The sequence below is a fragment of the Astyanax mexicanus genome, chromosome 5, assembly GCF_023375975.1.
Source record: "Astyanax mexicanus isolate ESR-SI-001 chromosome 5, AstMex3_surface, whole genome shotgun sequence".
NCBI lineage: Eukaryota > Metazoa > Chordata > Actinopteri > Characiformes > Acestrorhamphidae > Astyanax > Astyanax mexicanus.
In genome coordinates this window covers 46,620,615-46,638,420 of record NC_064412.1, presented here as the reverse complement: position 1 = coordinate 46,638,420, position 17,806 = coordinate 46,620,615, and the positions used below count along the sequence as shown (strand labels likewise).

Sequence of the window (17,806 nt, the reverse complement as noted above, 5' to 3'; positions counted from 1 at the left end):
AAATCTTTTTTTTCCGGGGCCGGGGGTCCGTGGAAAATTTAGCGGTGGATTAAGGGGGCCGTGAATTGCATTTTTTCCTACCAATCCGTTTTTTATCCGTCTTTTTAAAAACGAATATTTGAATACCGCTATTCGGGCCTGCCCTAATAAATGCACATATTACAGTATTCACAGTAGAAGCTTCTGCAACATGTTGCCCCACATTTTCTAAATGGAAGATACTACTGTCAAATTAAAGAGCATGTTTTTATATGTTCATAAAATATTTTGTGTTGTGGATTTCAGACCAAACATTAAAAAAGAGAAAAAAAAACTGATGCAGTGATTATTGCAGCCTGATATGTTTTATTTCAACCAATGAGAGTGATGTTGCACTCCAGGTGACAAATGAACGATGTACAGAACAAACTCCAAAACTTCAAGTACTCGTATCTCCGTCAGAGCTTAAATTAAAATCCAATTCCAGCAAATAAAGCTTCTCTTCACTTCCAATCAAAACCCATAAAAAAATAAGTTAAACTCAAATCCTGATGCTCGGTTTTATTTGGCGTCGACCGAAAAACAGGGGGCGAAGATTTCTGAGGTATGACAACGAGAACACAGAAACAAACTTGATGTTTCTCTGATCGTCTCCACAGCTCCCACAGCACAGCCGCTTCAGCCCAGTAGATTCTAAAATGTATGCAGCAATTAAACCCTAAACCCGGGCCCGGTTCTGTTTAAGAGTGAGTTCTAACACAAAGTGCTTCATTTACAGTGGTGTAATACTGCACTTTAATCCAAACAGTAATACTGGGCTTATACTTTAGTTCCCAAAATAACACAGTATTACTCTAACTGCAGAAACTCTAATTAAAAGGAAAAAGACAGAACCTGTATAAGGGTAGTTCGGTTCTGATAGGCGAGCGCTGTCTCGTCATTCTTTAATGATTGATTTTTTGCAGTTAAGATTTTGTAAATTTTTAAATAAGGATTGCGCATCTTACCCCTCAGAAATTTAAACAAATATCATTATCAGATAAACCTGAATCTGAATTTAAAACGGGAGGAAATGAAAACCTGGACGAACCAGTTTACGTTTTAAACAGAACCTCAGTTCTCTCTGGAAGAACTTATATCAGTGTGTCTAGAAAGAAAATAAACAGATTGTATGAACGTAAAGATGGCGTTTCTCGGCGTAGTTTTTTCGCTATGGGGCGTCTTCATTAGTTGCCGTTGTTGGTGTCAGAGTTGTTGGGCCAGGGCTCAGAATTCCAGCGGCTCAGCGATTGGGGCCAAACACTCCAGGGGTTGTAGGTGCGGCCGATCTCGGTGGGGGCCGGAGTGGGTGGGGCCGTGTGGCTGACCAGGTCGGTGAGGGGGGAGGAGTGCAGGGCGGAGTCGGTGCCGGTCGACCAGATGGAGTTACTGAAGGGCAGACTTGGAGACCAGGGATTACGGGACTTTCCCAGAATCGACTGCAGAGACGAGACACACGTCAGTCAAACTGTCCTGTCATTATTATACAACTCTACATACATACTGTACCAATACCCAGCGTTGTGCCAGTTCACATTTAATATAAACTAGTTCAAAGATCAGTTCATACTAATGCAAATAAACTAGTCCACATTCAGAGTTCATAAAAAAAACTGAACTAAGCTCACATTTCCAAAAATAACTAGTAAAAGTTCACCATTTTTTTCCCCTTTAAAAAAATCACTCCTACTTGAACTCATTTCGTTAACACAGAACAATATACAATATATAAAAAAATATTTTTTTAACGTGCTCTGGCTGTAACTCCAGCATCAGCTCACCAACCAGTCAGCTCACAGAATCAGTAATGCAATGTCTTTTTGCCTAAAATACTCTTTATTATATTTTTTAGCAAAATACTTAATTCTACTTTCTAAAAGTCAAGCCAAGTGAATATTTAGCTGTTTAGCTGTTCTTTTTTACCCCGTTTATGATGAATGGGTAATTCCATATTTAAATATTCGTTGAGTGATTTGCATGAACCTTTTATGGGTAAATGTGGGCGGTACAGAGGAGGAACATGAGGCTGAGTCACCTGTGCACATTTGAAGGCAGGTAGTGATTTATAAAGATAATGTGGCATTCAGGTGTATGTAAGCACACTTTTTTAAATATGATTTTATTGGGGTGCACACTATTTGTTTTTTTTTGTGCGTATGCACACTTTCACTTCAGTGTCATAAATGAGGCCCTTGGTAATTTTTTTAGATAACAGGGAGGAAAGAAGTAGGCAGGCTCTCCATAACCCAGCCTTGGCTAGGCTGTGCGTTTAGATGCACAAGCGTGAACAACGCTCACATTCACGCTTATTATTTGTAAACTGAGTTGGTTAGTTCAGTGTTCACAAATAATATAAACATATTGAATGAACACGTTCAGAATGGTAATGGAAACAAAATGGTAATGCAATTATACCTGTTTTTTTTTTATAATTAAGCATTTTTACAAATCCTACCCAGACCTAATTTCTAAAGCAGGAAACACCCCTGGACAGGGCTCCGGTCAGTCATCACATACACAGGCAAATCAGTTGGAGGTGCATTGCATGACAGTGACAAAGATATTAATAGTTTCCTCAGAACTCACTGCTGAACAGGGTTCTGGAAGAGTATGAATCCTGTACTCGGTGATTAGTGTTACTGGGGGAAATAAACAGGTCTTACGGTGGTTGGAGTGGTAGGGGAGGCGGTGCTGGGGGGCCAGGGGTTGGAGCACTCACTGCTGGACTCCCAGATGGAAGAAGAGGGTGCGGATGGCCAGCTCGACTGCGGCTCCAGACTCCTGGGTCCGCCGGCCATACCACTGAACACTGAACACAGACGACACAACACATTTTACTTACCAACTCCGAGTCTAAATATAACTAACATTTATTTTGTCATTTATAGGCTACTCTTCCATCTATAGGTAATTATATACAGGGGTGCTTGAAAGTTCCCACCCATTCCTCCATACTAAACACAGTCAGCTCTGTAACGTCGGTACAGCTTCTACCCCCAAGCCATCAGACTCCTCAACTGCAGAGACTGAACTGATGGTTTTTCTGTACATGCACACACACTCTTACCCCACTTACCCCAGAAAATGGAAAGCACTAAAAACCCTACTACCTCACTGGACACTATTGCACACTGTGTAATAGAGTAATTACTACCTCACTGGTCTTTTTTGCACACTTTTTGCACACTGCATAATTTGCACACGGTCTTGTTATTTATTATTCTTTGTCTGTATTGTGTTGTATTGTCTGTCTGCACTTTTGTACTGTTGCACTATTGTTCTGTCTACACTGTGTTTATGTGCACCATGGTCCCTGGAGGAACGCTGTTTCGTTTCACTGTGTACTCTGTATATAGCTGAAATGACAATAAAAACCACTTTGACTTTGACTCATGAACTGCTGCTTCAGCTCCACCCACAACATTTCTTAAATGGATTTACAAACCCTCAAGCACTACTGCATATAAATATATAAATATTAAGTGTGTAATTAATAATGAACTGTAAAAGTTTCAGGAATATAAGATAAGTGTGTGTTTTACCTCCAGACAGGTTCAGAGGGTTGTTGGGTCCAAATGCAGAGAAGGAGTTGAGGGAATTGAACCCGGGGCTGCTGATACTATCAACTGGACTCCATAACCCAGAACTAATAACACAAAATATGTAGACCTCTGAGTATTACTTACAATCAGACTTAATCACACATGAATCAGATGAGGATGAGTAACTTACCTGTCAGAACTGTCGCTCTCCACTGAGGTCATGTGAGGTAGAGCCACCTTCCCCAGACCATCCGTCTTACCTGATCCACTGCCACCTACACAAACACACACAAACGCACAGTCAGAAAGCCTGCTTCCAGCACAGCAATAAAACACTACTACTATTTATATTTGCATAATTATCATTGTTATAAATTTGATAATCTTTTTTTTTTTTTTTTTTACACACCAGGGCTTTTATCATATCCGGCGGCGACAGCTGCAAACGTGGGATTTCCATTCTTCCCAGGCAGAGATGTGGACATTGCCAGTTTATTCCCTGGAGCTTTCTTCAAGTTTATCTCACTACACAAGAAAAATATAAAGCAAGAATTACAACAGCACACTTTATAATGTTTCATTTGTTAACATGTGTGTCTGTAGTCATGGAATCTGCAGGTATGGAAAATTTGATTTTAAACTTTTTAGTAACTTAACTTAGATGCAAGCCCATTTGCATACGTATAGAAAATTTGGAAAATACATCCAGAACTACATTTAGAGAATATTTAAGACTCTTTTTTATAAAGCAGCATTCAGTGTAAGATGAGGTTTCACCTGCTGGTGTTCAGCACGCTGCTGTAGCTCCCGCGGGGCATTAGGTTGGGAGAAGTTGGGGGCGGAGAGCTGGTCCTGGAGATGGAGGTGATTGGTCTCTTCAGAAACGGATCTGCATTCATCGTCTGCAGTGAGATCTGCTGAAGACTGTCCGCTTCAGAGAGAACAGAACAAAGAAAAGATTAGACATTTGAAAAACAATGAGAATGTTTTCACATCTAAACATCTGAATTAAAGTCTAAACAACTTTTCCACATCCTGCTATAATCATCTATCAGGGTTTCGACCAAGAGCGCTTCTTTTTCTTCTTCTATTGTTTAATGGGTGATTATAGCCAGATTCAATCTTTCCTTAATTGATCTGAACCATCCAAAAAAGTGTTTCAAACTGCAGACAAACCAGATCAAGATTTAGCTGATCTGCACAGAGACCACCAATTCTGCTCTTTTTGGTTCAGACCAAACAACATAGATATGAAAGCAGTCTAACTAAAGCTCTTAATAAAAGTTTTAAAAATGTTAGTATTTGCTGTGACTTACGGCTGTTGCCTTTGACAGGAACGTCCCATTCTGGGGGCGGGGACTCTTTCTCTCCCTCTGAGCCGCTGCTGAAATCTGGAAAGCCGTTGTTGAAGAACTTTGCCAGTGGAGATGGACGACCGTCCTCCTGCTTCCCACCGGGCACTGCAGAACAGTCACCGTTATAACCACACAGCGTGGAAATCAAATGCAAGAACAGAACCTTCTGAACCCAGACCCTACACTTACCTCTCTGTTTCTGGGCCGGTCTGGGTTTGGGGATGTTGGTAGTTCCGGTGCTGATGACCGTTTTGGGGAATGTCTTGCGCTGTTTGTTTTCTAGTGGAGTGACGTAGGGGAGCTCCAGAGAACTACACAAGCAAACACACTCATCAACCACAGTAAACTAGTATCTACTGTTCTACTAATCATACACTATATGTCCAAATATTTGTGGACGCTCCTTCAAATAAGCGCATTTAGCATGTTGTAAGTTGACACAGTCTATTCCATGTAGAGGAATATTGCTAACAGAATAGAACAGGAGAACATGAAATGTATAACCATCAAGTTATTGCTGAGAGTATGAGAGTATGGATAGAGCTCACATAAGTGTCTTAAACTCCCAGAAATACAGAGGAAAACTGAAATATTCTTAATCTCTTAGCATTTTGTAGTTATTGATAGAATTATATTAATTATTCTAAAAGTTAAGTGTGGCTTAATTGTTTTCCTTTAAAAGGAACAGACCTGGACTTCTCCACTGGGTTCTCCTTCTTTGTGGCTGATTGTTTCTTGGGTTTGGGTTTGGTTGGAGATGGAGGGACGTCCCCTCGTTCTTCTGTAACTGTTCGAACCTTCTTCTTAACTGGTTCCTGTGGAAAACAGAACCGCTCATTAGGAGATTTAATGAGGTGCAGGAATGTTGATAAAGTTCTTGTTTAAGATTCAGAGACTGAGCCTTTTTGCCTATACATTTATATATGATTGATTAGGCAACAGGGGTGTGCCGTATCGTATTGTACGCAATAATTTTGCCCACATTTTTTAACATTGTGAACTTCATTATACCCTGAAATATTGTGCCATATCACCCACCCCTAATTATCACATCAGGCTACTATTTTTTTCTGTTCTTAGTAAAAGAAAAATTCACACTGTTCTTATTTTCCATTATATATCTAATAGAGACGGATTACATCTGTTCAGTATTATTTATTTTACTTTAATCCTGGAGATATGGAGATATTTGGAGCGTATTATTAGTATTATGATATTCTGGATCATTGACTTCTGTTACAAATCTGATAAAATTCTTGTTTTTTCAATATCTCAGTTAGGGGTGTGCCACATCATATTTATATGCAAAAATGAAATTTAATTTTCATTTTGTTGCAGTAGTGTATTCTTAAAATAATTATTTTAATTCAGTGTTTTTTCATATCGCTAAAAGTACTAGTATCATGAAAATACCATGAAAAATCGCACCTTTATTTTAGGGCAAAATCGCCCACCCCTAACAGGCAATAAGATATAATATTTCTGAACCCAATTTTGTATAACAAAATTTGGTCCTGCTTACACATTTTATTAAATGTGTCCTGGGTGAGCCGCTCACCCTGATTCTTATACTAAGTATCTAATCACACCTGGTATTTTAACTGTGTTTCCTGTAACCACCATTATTTCCACTGGAGGTGGGGCTAGAGGCAGAGCTGGTTATGGTAAGAGATTTTCAGTTTTCCATCGGCAGAGTCCCCAGGCTTTGGCTTGTGCTACAGCAGATAGGATCACAGTTATTCATAAGGTTTTTATTGTACCACGTAGCATAGCTAATCTGTGCAGACAGTAAACAATGTGGTATAACATTTATACATATGTTCTGGCAGGAACGGTGACTAGGTTAATGTGGGTGGGAAGCTGTGGTGGTCAAACTACAATAATAATGTGGTTGTGTGCATCTTGAGGAGCAGCTTAATCCCATTACTCAAACCACACTGTATCCTGTTCACACCTGTAGTTTATTCTGCACACTTATGATCACATCACCCAGGAACCATAATAATATAGGTTTAAAAAGGTTTAATATAGGCTACGGGTGTTTATTAGCTGATTTTCATTTAATATAATTAAATATTTGGAAGTTCACTGAGGATGACCCTTCTTTACAATGTCGCTGAGCAAGGGCACAGAATATAGACTGGAAATCAGGTGACTGAATCTAAAAGTACTCATTTTTAGAGAGCTAATGATGAATTCTATGGTGGGTTTTTACCTCTTTAATGTTGGTCTCAGTGTCTGGGTTGGAGGTCTCGGTGGTGGTAGAGGAGCTGTCATCATTATCTGCCAGAACCTCCTTTAACTCTTCTCCAGTCTTTCCCTTTCCCTTCCTCTCTCTCTCTTCCTTCTTTTTCTGAGCTTTAGATTTACTCTTCAGCTTCCCTTTACAATCCATTGCTGCTCACACACAAAACATAATCATAAACAACAGAAAATAAAGCACTTCTGTCATATTTAAAACATTCTTTCTTGAACAACAAATAAGTTTAATTCATTGAAATTCAATTTAATTCAAAATAAAATTGAGCAGCCCCACACTTCAACAGCAGTAAAAGCAGTAGTATGAAACTGTATGATCACTCCTATCTATTAGAGTGTCACTAAATCAGTCTGACACACAGTACTGTACACCTTCACAATACAAAACACAATAACCTGGCAAAGTCCTAACAATGATACACTGAGACATGTTCAGAAAAAGGATGCACTAAATATTTGGCAGCACATTTTTAACTTAATGAGTGCATTTACACACACTTCATAATCAGATTAGATCTTAACAGTAATTTGATCAATGTGTTTACTGTGTGAACTTAAAATCACATGTAACCCAAAAGAATTCAGACTGCGCTGTTTACATGACTACTTCTTCAATAATCAGATTACTGAAATCAGATTATGAACAGATTTCTGAGTGCATGTGAACACAATTCATGATTAATCTAATTTATTATTATGATTAAGTTGTAAAGTGCTTTGTTGTTTTCTTTGAAAATTAAGTTAACGAAAAACTGCAAAAATATATATCAATTTCGGTGAATGCCTATTTAAAAATCTTCTCTTTTAAACGCTATACCAGTTTAAAAAGAGCTGAGCTGAAGTAATTTGGCTCATCAGTAATTAATACTGTGTGTATAATTTTCTGACCTGTATTATTTTTGCTTTGTGAAGGCTGCTGTATGTTCTGTTCTGTGAAGGGAGTGAACGCAGACTCAGGCCGGTCTAGGTCTTTGTCCATGGCTATGAGGAGCCTGCTGTAGTCCTGGTCCTCCACAGTGTGCCCTCTGTGGGTCTGGGCCAGGCTGGCAGTGCCCAGGTTCTGGAGCTCCTCCAGAGGGCCGGAGATTGTCTGCGGTTGGTGCTGTTTGGAGGTCCGGGGTTTGCGGTGGGTCAGCTGGGGCAGAACCGGGCCGCTGTCTTTTAGTAGCTGGGAGGAGGAGGAAGGAGGGGAGGAAGCTTGCATAGATGTGGAGCGGCCCGAGCTGGTTCTGGACCTGCCGTCCCCCAGAACGGTGCTGCCGTTGGAGTTGGAGTGAGGGCCGCCCTGCCGCCCTCCGGCCCGTCCACCCCCACCCGACCCATACATTCCTCTAGTCGAGTTCTGGTGCGAGTCAGCGTAATCGCTCAAGCTGTGAGAACAATGTGAAGAGTGAAACCGGGTCCAGGTTCTACAGTGTTACTGATTATAGAACAGAAGCCATAAACCTGATAAACTTACTTTGCATCACTTTGAATTCTTACAATTTCCCTGAGATCAAAAGGTTTCCCGGTCTCCATGGGAGAGCTGGATTCCACGGACAGGCGTCTCTTAAACGGCTCCCATATTCCCTGCGCCTCCAGGTACGCCGTGGCGATCACCAGCAGGAACATAGAACTGTACAACACCACAACACTCAATCACTACAGAGCACAGGTCATACAGGTACTGGTTAAGATGTCACTAGGTCAGTATTAACTTGGTGCTAGGTGGATGAGGGATGTTGGTTTAACTAGCCGGTTGCTAAGTTTTCTCCGTGACCGAATATTCAAATCCACTCACTATGTAGCAATTCTGGACATTTTGAATGTACTGGAGGGGTGTACACAGAGGAGTTTGGGGGTTTTATTTAAGAGCACCTCATCTCCGTTATGGGAATAGGGGTTCTTACAGGCATTACCTGTGCTACATTAGGCTATTAGCCAACGCATGTGGTGATGAATTCAACAGGATCCCAAAAACCGAACTGACCTCATGAAGAGGGAGACTATGATGTAGAGTTCCAGCTCCCAGTTGGGTGGAGGGATGGTCTCCGCACACGCTGCCAGCATGTGATAGGGCAACGAGGCGTTCAACACGAACAGGAACTCCGAACCGCCCGCCGACACCAACTTCAGCTCCCGGATCACCCGCGACGACGTGAAATCTGGTGTAAACCTGTGGGACAATGTCAACATTAGCAACCATGCTATACAACAGATAGACAAAAATGTAATACAAGAAAAGTACAAACAATGAAAAAAGAAAATACAGCTGCAATAAACCACCAATAAATGTAAAATAAAGTAAATTAAACAAGAAATCTGGTGTAAACCTGCAATAAAACGGTAAATGTAGATATTAGTGATTAGGGGAGTATTGTATTATGATATTTTGTTTTGCAATACTGTATCACATCAAAAAAAAAAAAAAAACAGTAATAATATTAAAAATAGTTTTTAGTTTAGATGTAAAGATTGGTGTAGATAAGTGGATCATTTAGTGTTGTGTTTAAGCCACTCTCACTAAATAGCAGTAGTGCTTTATTCTGTTGTTAGATGACCTGATTGAATAAAAAAGTCAACTTTTCCTTCACTTTCATAAAAAGAGAGTGTTTTCAATCAATGACAGTTTTTCTAAAATTTGATGTAAACAATTACAATATCTTCTGTATCATAACGCCTATATGTCATGTTCTTGCCAACAAAAATCTCTACTGGAAATCAGGAAAAAAAAAAGTAAAACGAGAAAAAAACTGCAATAAAATTCAACACGGCAGTAAATTAAGGCATGGTCAGTTTTAACTCTACAGCAGGATGTCTGTTCACACTTTACTCTCTTAACCTCAGTGGGGAGCCCCACCATCACTCACTCATTCATAAACCCAGTGCAGCCTCAGTGACCCAGCTCAGACACAGAGCGGCCATTCACTGAACCTCTGAGACACAGAGCAATTGCTGCTCCGCTGCAGCCTCTCATTTATTAATAGCACCTTCAGCTCCAGAGGCCCCACCGGCCTTAGGTCGAGCACACTGACCCAGTTACTGTATCTCAGAAGACATTTAATATTTCTACCAAATTATATTATATATATATATATATATATATATATATATATATATATATATATATATATATATATATATATATATATATATATATATATAATTTTATTTAAAATTTTTCCCATTTTTCCCCAATTTACACGGCCAATTACCCAACACTCATTAGGACTCCCCCTATCACTAGTAATGCCCCAACAAACCAGGAGGGTGAGGACTAACACATGCTTCCGAAGTCAGCCACCACTTCTTTTCGAGCAGCGTGCATGGTTCCGATACATCAGCTCCCAGACGCCCTGTGCTGTGGACATCACCCTAGGAGTGATGTGGGGAGAGAGCGCCATCTACCCACCCGGAGGCAGCAGGGCCAATTTTGCTCCCTCTGAGCGCCGGCAGCTTGATGGCAAAGCTGCATGAGCGGGGGTTCGAACCTGCAACCTCCCGCTCATAGTGGCAGCGCTTTAGACCGCTGGACCACTCGGCGCCCAAATTTTCTGAATATTAATGCTAATAAATGCTACTCCTTTATATATTCCCTAATTGTTGATTAACTTACTGTTACCCATGACCATTACAAATTACAGCCTAAACACCAGACAGATGCTACTTTTCGCTGCTTTCACTGCATTACTTCCCCAACATTTACTTTAACTTGTTAGACACTAGCTGCATTACATTCTGAAGGCAGCTGCCCAACTGGCCAGCATTTTGGGACAGCATGTGCACGCTCCATTCGGTAGGCAGCATTTGATCATTCATGGGAAGCACCTTTATTTTACCCCAGTTCTGGGGTGAGATGTATCCACTACTGCATGTGTTTATCAGACTAGTACATTTTAGACTGTTTATGTTGCTTCCCAGTGTTGTTTATTTGCCTGTACTGTATGTAAAGTAAGACCTGACCGGGTGAAGCTACTGATAGTGAAAAATGCTGTCGAATGAGAGAGCAGGCTTTAAATGCAATGACTACAAAGGCAGCTACCTTCAGATTGGGCCGCAGCTAATATGTATACATTGAGATATTACAATAACATATAACTACTTCATTAGTAGTTATGATAAATACATTCAGCTCTTGTTTGTATTTAGCTCATTGCTGACTTTTTGATTTTGTAATACAGGCACATGCTGTGTATTATGGGATGGGACTAGAGTAGATTCATTGCACAGAGCAGAAGCTAACGTGAAAGCCCTTTAGTTTGCTCCTTTCTTACACCTTCGAAAGCAACAGTTGTAAGTTACATTGTTTATAAGTCCAGTTGTGATGTAATTTGAAGTAATTTAGACTTGCTGTTATTGCACATCGTAATTTTATTACCGCAAATGTGTGGTTAATGTTAGCATTTCTAGCCAACTGTGTTACAGGCATTCAGTTATGTGTTTTGAGCTATTTTTCAGTTTTTTATTTTGTTGCAGTTTTACTCTTGAACATCATGCACGACGATTTTTAATAAAGAAGCAAGGCGTCGCTGCCTGGCTCGTAAAAACTGAGTTTGGCTGGCTGTTTAACTGCGTTAACATACTGAGTGTAATGTGTACTGTTCTTAGTACGTGTTTTATACAAAGACACGGCTGTGGAAAAAGAGGGTACGGGTACTGGACTGGCCTGCCAAAAAATATATATTGAGGCCATACCATCTGCAATCAAATAAAATTACAGAATTTCAATGATTTTTTTGGGGGAGAAATGATAAAAGTTTAGTTCATGAAACTTAAACACTGTCTCCAGAAAATTATTTGTAAAACCAAACAGGGCAATTCCTATTGCATTTTAACTCATATTTAAAATATTATTATTATAACACACTTAGTTGGAACTCAGGACTCACAGTATGATGAGGTCTCTCGATGTGTTTGGTTTGAGTGCAAATTCTTGACAGTTGAGGACTTTGAAGCCATAGCCCTGGCAGAGAGCGCCGCTGATCTCCATGGAGCGAAAGTGGATTGGGAGGAGCCCGGTGTTCTCCAGCCTGAAGGTTCTCCGCAGAGTGAAGTTAGGTTCCTTGGGTTTGTCTTTAAAAACAAAACAAAAGAAGACAGTAACAAATTTATACAGATTTTTTTTTTATTAATCATAGTTGATACTCTTAAAAATGACTTGGACACTGGAAGGTGAGCCTATTTAATGTCAGGGCATTTTTTTTATATCACTATGTATCACAATATGAAATTTATCAATTATGGTCATATGATCTTTAAACAATATTACAACATCTACAAAACTTACAGCATCTGTCACTGACTGATTACAGGCATTACATTAACTGGAAAATTCACTTTCCACAAGTTTGTAGGTCCAGACAGTGTTTGCTGGAGATGCTGGCAGTTTTTTTTATGACTTTTATATTGTTAATATTGAAATTGGCTTGTGTATTGACAAATAAAAAAAGAATCTGATATTAAAGTCAAAAACAGTGCTAAACAATAATTCCAGGAACAATGTGATGAACAATCATATGAGTATAATGAAGTGTGGTGATATTGCGAAAAACACCATAGATGTTTAGAAAATTACTGAAACATCCTGTCACATGCACTACAGAACACCCTGCCTTACATCATCACCTGAGCTTCAGCTCTGCCATTCAGATTTCTCAATAAACAAAGAAAACGGAGCACAGACAGTTTTATTTATGTGTTACTTATTTTTGATATGTAAACCGTTACATTTTTTAATTCTTCTTTTGCTCCTAAAAGGATCGGACTACATTATTGTAAGATTTTTTTTGTTAAAAATAAATTATCATTTAAAGACAATTAAATAATAAATAATAATAGAAAAAAAAAAACGATCAAAAATAGTTATAATGACAAGCCAACTGATACACATTTCAAATTACAGTATATGAGTTTAAATGGTTTATACTGGGGAGGGGTAGCTTAACATGCATTAATAAGCTTTCCCAGAATTTTCTTTTCTAAACTATTCCCTGGAATGAGCCAATACATTAAGAACACTCACTGTCTGAGCAGTCCTTCAGCAGGGCCTCAGTCATCTTAAACCTGAGGGAGCTGCCGGGCCCCGGGGCCTTTCCCGCCAGCCTCAGACTCTCTCTGGTACCCTGACCGTGCACCATGATGAGATCCACCACCGTCAGATTATTCCTGCACAAAAAACACACACAGTGCAAGCTAAACACAAAAATCATTCACAAACTTTAACTTCTAAAAAAGAAGAGCATAAATAATAAAGTAAAATCTGTAATCATTCAGGGTGTCATTGTATCTAATAGACATGAGCAGCTGAAAACACATAAATAAACCTCTTATGCAAAGTTAACCCAATCCTATACTCAAATAATAAAACTACACAGCTAGTTCACATAGTAGATCAATAAATGAGGTCAGATTTATTTACTTTATTCGTATTTTACAGAGAACATTCCCACCCAGGCAGTGATTTAGTAAGTGGTTAAGGTGTATTTACCTGTAGAGTGTGTAGTGGAATAGTAAAGCTCACCTGATGATGAGCAGGGAGGAGACGCTGTGGTTGCTGATGGGAGTGAACTTCACACTGAGAGATTTGGCCTCTCCCGGCATCAGCAGCACATTAAACACGAACGGCCGCATCGACCCCTCCGTAAACCCTACAGAACCCAGTACTGACGACTAATACACACAGAAACACACACACAGTGTTAGATTCAATAAACCACACTACAATAACTCAAATATATAAGCAGAACATTTCTGGAAAAATAAAAGTGTAAAATCTCCACACCACACTGGTAATAATTTTGATTTTTGAACTCTAAGGGAGTATTTCTTTATTATTAAAAAAGAGTATATAAAAAGAGTTTAAAAAGAGTAACCCAATAACTGCATCATAATGCTATTATGTGATCATTGTGTCAAATGGTCTGTAAATTACTTTTATATAAATAACTTATGTTTTACTTTACCCTTTCAGACTCTGCGTCAATTACAATGAACATTATGTAGTTTCTTTTTCCAAATATTTTGTTGCACAGAACACTAACTGTCCATTAGAATAGATTATAAACCAGTGAATTAGCCCCACCCACTGCACTGGAAAAAAAATCATTATTTGTGATTTTTTCATGTTTAGGATTAAAAATACAGTTAAATTTATTTATTTTATTATATATTTTATATTAGGAGAGTAGTGTCTTATTTTTGTGCATGGCAGACAAAAACAGTATTTTTCCATCACTGGAATATAGATCAGGTCTGAAAGGGTGAATATGCATAAGCTGTGGTGGCTTTCAGAAACCAACCTGATTTCTTTGGACCTCAAATTCCAGTGTATTTGTGTTGAGAGTGGATAATTTTCCTTGTGGGAATCTGTACAGGACAGGAGAACACAGCAGTCAAACAGAGCCAAACAAGAGACAAAAAGAGACAAAGACTTGACCCCCCAAAAAAAATGGGTTAAAAAAAAAACAGGGTTAAATCCGCCTCTTTTTTAACAGCAGCCAATCAATGCAGCATCACTAGGCAGCATCACAACGCACTGGATCCCCAGCTTTGACACATCAGCTAACAAACGCCTGTGCTGACAACACAACAATCACCCAGAGAGGAGCAGCATGACCTACTCTGATCTCTCATGACTGCTGGACTGTGTCTGTATCTACATTATTTTGTTGTGTGTCAATATTATCTAGAATGATTACATTATTATTTAGGAGACTGTTTGAAAGAGAACTGTTTCATAACAACGTTATTTTTCATATTATCAATTGCTTGTTTCCTTTTACTGATCAATCATACCATAATTATTCATAATAAACTCAAATAATTAAAATAATGGATAAAGCCATACATCTGTGTAACAGGTTCTAACTGATCTTTTTTTTTTTTTATTTTTTTTTTTTACTTTTTTAACCACATTTTTTCACTCGGTTATTCAGGAACAGTAAAGCTGAAGCTCTTTGTTACAGTATGGTTAATCACTACCACCAAACACCCAGGTCTAAATAGAGCCCTCATTCTCAGAATGCTGGACAGAGTTTCTGAGAAAGGTGAGGTAATCTGTGTTTTTGTTATTTTAACACACTTCCTGTTATCATGTTCAAAGTGTGACCCGCTGTGTTACCTGCCCTCCAGCATCCCGGTGAACGCTGCTGGGTTTGGGTAAAGGGCCAGCGGAAGAACCTGAACGTAGACTGGAACATCAGCCGGGTTCTCCAGAACCACCTCCTCCTCCTAAATGTGTAAATTAGAGCAGTGAGACTAAACATCTGCGTTCTTAATAGCAGGTTCCATACAACATTTCTGTAAGGTTTATTATGTTCTCACTGTGTAATAATATACAGTAACTGTTTAATGTGTTTACGGAAGGTAAACAGATGGAGTGAAAAAGTGATTGCTCCACCTGTAAACTTAAACCAGCAATAACACTAACAACTACAGATGCCCCCACTACTACTACTACTACTACTGCTACTACTACTACTACTACTACTACTACAACAATCTACTTAATCATTATTTCAGAGCCCAATATGACCTACACGGGTAGCTTAACGAGAAAAGGCCATAACGAGCAGGTATGCCTTTGTTTAGATATATTTTTACTTAATGTATGTTTTGTTTGTTCAAGATATTTAAACATTTTTATTTTGCAATTGCAATGACCGCATATTTTCAATAATACAAATGTACTGCTCTTTAAAGGAGCAGAAGGGCATTATTATATTATAATTATATCTGTGGCATGAAATGGGCCCGCAAATGAGAATAATACAGATGAGACTGCAATTACTTCTGGGACCATGTATTATCCAAACCAATAAAAAAATAAGTTATAATGACAGAACTTTTCTTCACTCTGCTGGTTTACAGACAGCGGGACATTTATTAAACCTGATGAATATTTGTTGGGAGATTATTTGATACTGGAAATTTAAGATCTAAGATTGTGTCTTTTAGTAGTTAACACACAGCAGCTGAGTAAGAACTGATACCTCTTTTCCACCAACAAAGTGCTGGTGCCGGAGGCGGTGCTGGTTCCTGGAAACCTTTTAAAAACCTGTCAGTTTCTACTGCTTTAAGTATTCACTCACTATGTATCAAAATAAGGTTTGTAAACAACTTTGCGACGATGACACTTCAATGCCCTGCCTTTTGGCCGATCGTGTCACAGGTTCACTAGTTCCAGACCAGCATAACTGTGGTGATAGAACGGCACCGGGTTTTCAGGCCGAGAACCTGTGATTTTGCGGTGAAAAAACACAGAACCTTTTGGGAACTTGGCATCAGCACCGGGACCATGCTGGCACTGGTGAGTGGACGGCAATTCTTCTCCAATAGGTGGCTTTTGTTAACCATCTTCCAAAAACAGTCAGAATCTGGGCTAAATCAGGTACTGTAAACCTGGCATGATATGCCAGAATGCAGTATGGAGAAAGGGCTGAATGTACCCTATACTGCCACTCTACAGTGACGCTCGATTAAATGTAGTTTGCTGTTAACACCTGGACTGAGTCGAATAAATTACACAAAATTCTGAGCTAACCAATGTAACAATGTAACATTGTATTCTGTACATTTAGTCTGGTAGGTTTGGGTTTTACACTGCAGTTTAGTGACTAAGCGGACTAAACACGAGTGTGCATCAGACAGATGTGGTCTCAGTTTGCTGTTGCCTTTCCAAGGTGTTCTGTGGAATTCTGCCTCCCTGCCAGAATGCAACTCTATCCTTCGAGTGCAGGTTTGTCCTGCAACAGAATGAGTGTAACAGATTCCCATCGGATTCCTTTTATTTTTGTTTATAAATAAGGGTAATCTACAGTTACAGTAGATACAGAATCATCAGCATAATCTGTTGTACCCATACTTCTGCATGATGCACCTGCACACCAAGGAGAGACAGATTTTACTTCTTCTGTTGTTTAATGGGAGGCGGTAGCCTGTCCCAACACCCTGTAATAAAAAAGTGCTTTCCAGGTGTTTGTGGTTTGCTCCGCCCCTTATGCCTGATATTTCAGTATACACATTCAGGTTTTCAGTTCTGTTTTAGTTCTGTTTAATCTTATTAATCTGAACACAAGTGTGTGCAGGTACTCACAGAGGAGCTGTTGGTGTTGGTGAGGGGAAACAGCACTTCCTGTGAGGAGTTTATTAGTGAGGGCCATAGGAGCTGAGCTGAGATCTTTGCCTGAACCTTTTTTTGCAGATCTGTGTTTACTTCAAACGAAGCTTCTACCCTAAAGAAAAAAAAACAAAACATATGATCAGTTAGATTTAAATTACTATAAATATGCTATCACAGAAGATATTAAAATCTAATCAGGAACAAGAAGCTCTGCAGACTAAACTCACTCCAGGCCTGATTGCTCCTTCAACTCCCTCCATCTCTTCAGCAGCCTCTGATGAAGATCTACATCAGCATCCCACATATCCTCCTGCATCGCTCGACTGTGGGGTCTCGCATCGGCTGAACACACAACACAACATTTTAGATATTTCACAAAAACAAAAACTAAAAAACATACACAGAACAACCCTAAATCACAAAGATTTGATAATCGCAGACAGTATGAACCCAAAATATTTAATGCTCAACTTCATTTAATTTATTATTAAATACATTTATTACTGCATTTCAGCCCTGATTCACATTTAGGC

General features: G+C 39.2%; 1 protein-coding gene across 1 annotated transcript in view; it reads right to left on the bottom strand.

The window, feature by feature from the left end:
• Nucleotides 1-325: 325 nt before the first annotated feature.
• Nucleotides 326-17,806, bottom strand: part of tmem131 (transmembrane protein 131) — a 76,388-nt gene continuing 58,907 nt past the window's right edge. Inside the window, exons 22-41 of the mRNA XM_022685333.2 lie at nt 17,501-17,615; nt 17,247-17,385; nt 15,273-15,382; nt 14,452-14,518; nt 13,674-13,822; nt 13,176-13,318; nt 12,043-12,226; nt 9,144-9,329; nt 8,634-8,789; nt 8,063-8,544; nt 7,131-7,312; nt 5,606-5,730; nt 5,105-5,226; nt 4,877-5,020; nt 4,338-4,491; nt 3,970-4,085; nt 3,751-3,835; nt 3,561-3,664; nt 2,682-2,827; nt 326-1,457 (exon numbers count right to left, since the gene is read on the bottom strand). Coding sequence (XP_022541054.2) covers nt 1,206-1,457; nt 2,682-2,827; nt 3,561-3,664; nt 3,751-3,835; nt 3,970-4,085; nt 4,338-4,491; nt 4,877-5,020; nt 5,105-5,226; nt 5,606-5,730; nt 7,131-7,312; nt 8,063-8,544; nt 8,634-8,789; nt 9,144-9,329; nt 12,043-12,226; nt 13,176-13,318; nt 13,674-13,822; nt 14,452-14,518; nt 15,273-15,382; nt 17,247-17,385; nt 17,501-17,615 — 3,161 coding nt within the window. The 3' untranslated portion in view covers nt 326-1,205. The remainder of the gene's footprint in view (nt 1,458-2,681; nt 2,828-3,560; nt 3,665-3,750; nt 3,836-3,969; nt 4,086-4,337; nt 4,492-4,876; nt 5,021-5,104; nt 5,227-5,605; nt 5,731-7,130; nt 7,313-8,062; nt 8,545-8,633; nt 8,790-9,143; nt 9,330-12,042; nt 12,227-13,175; nt 13,319-13,673; nt 13,823-14,451; nt 14,519-15,272; nt 15,383-17,246; nt 17,386-17,500; nt 17,616-17,806) is intronic.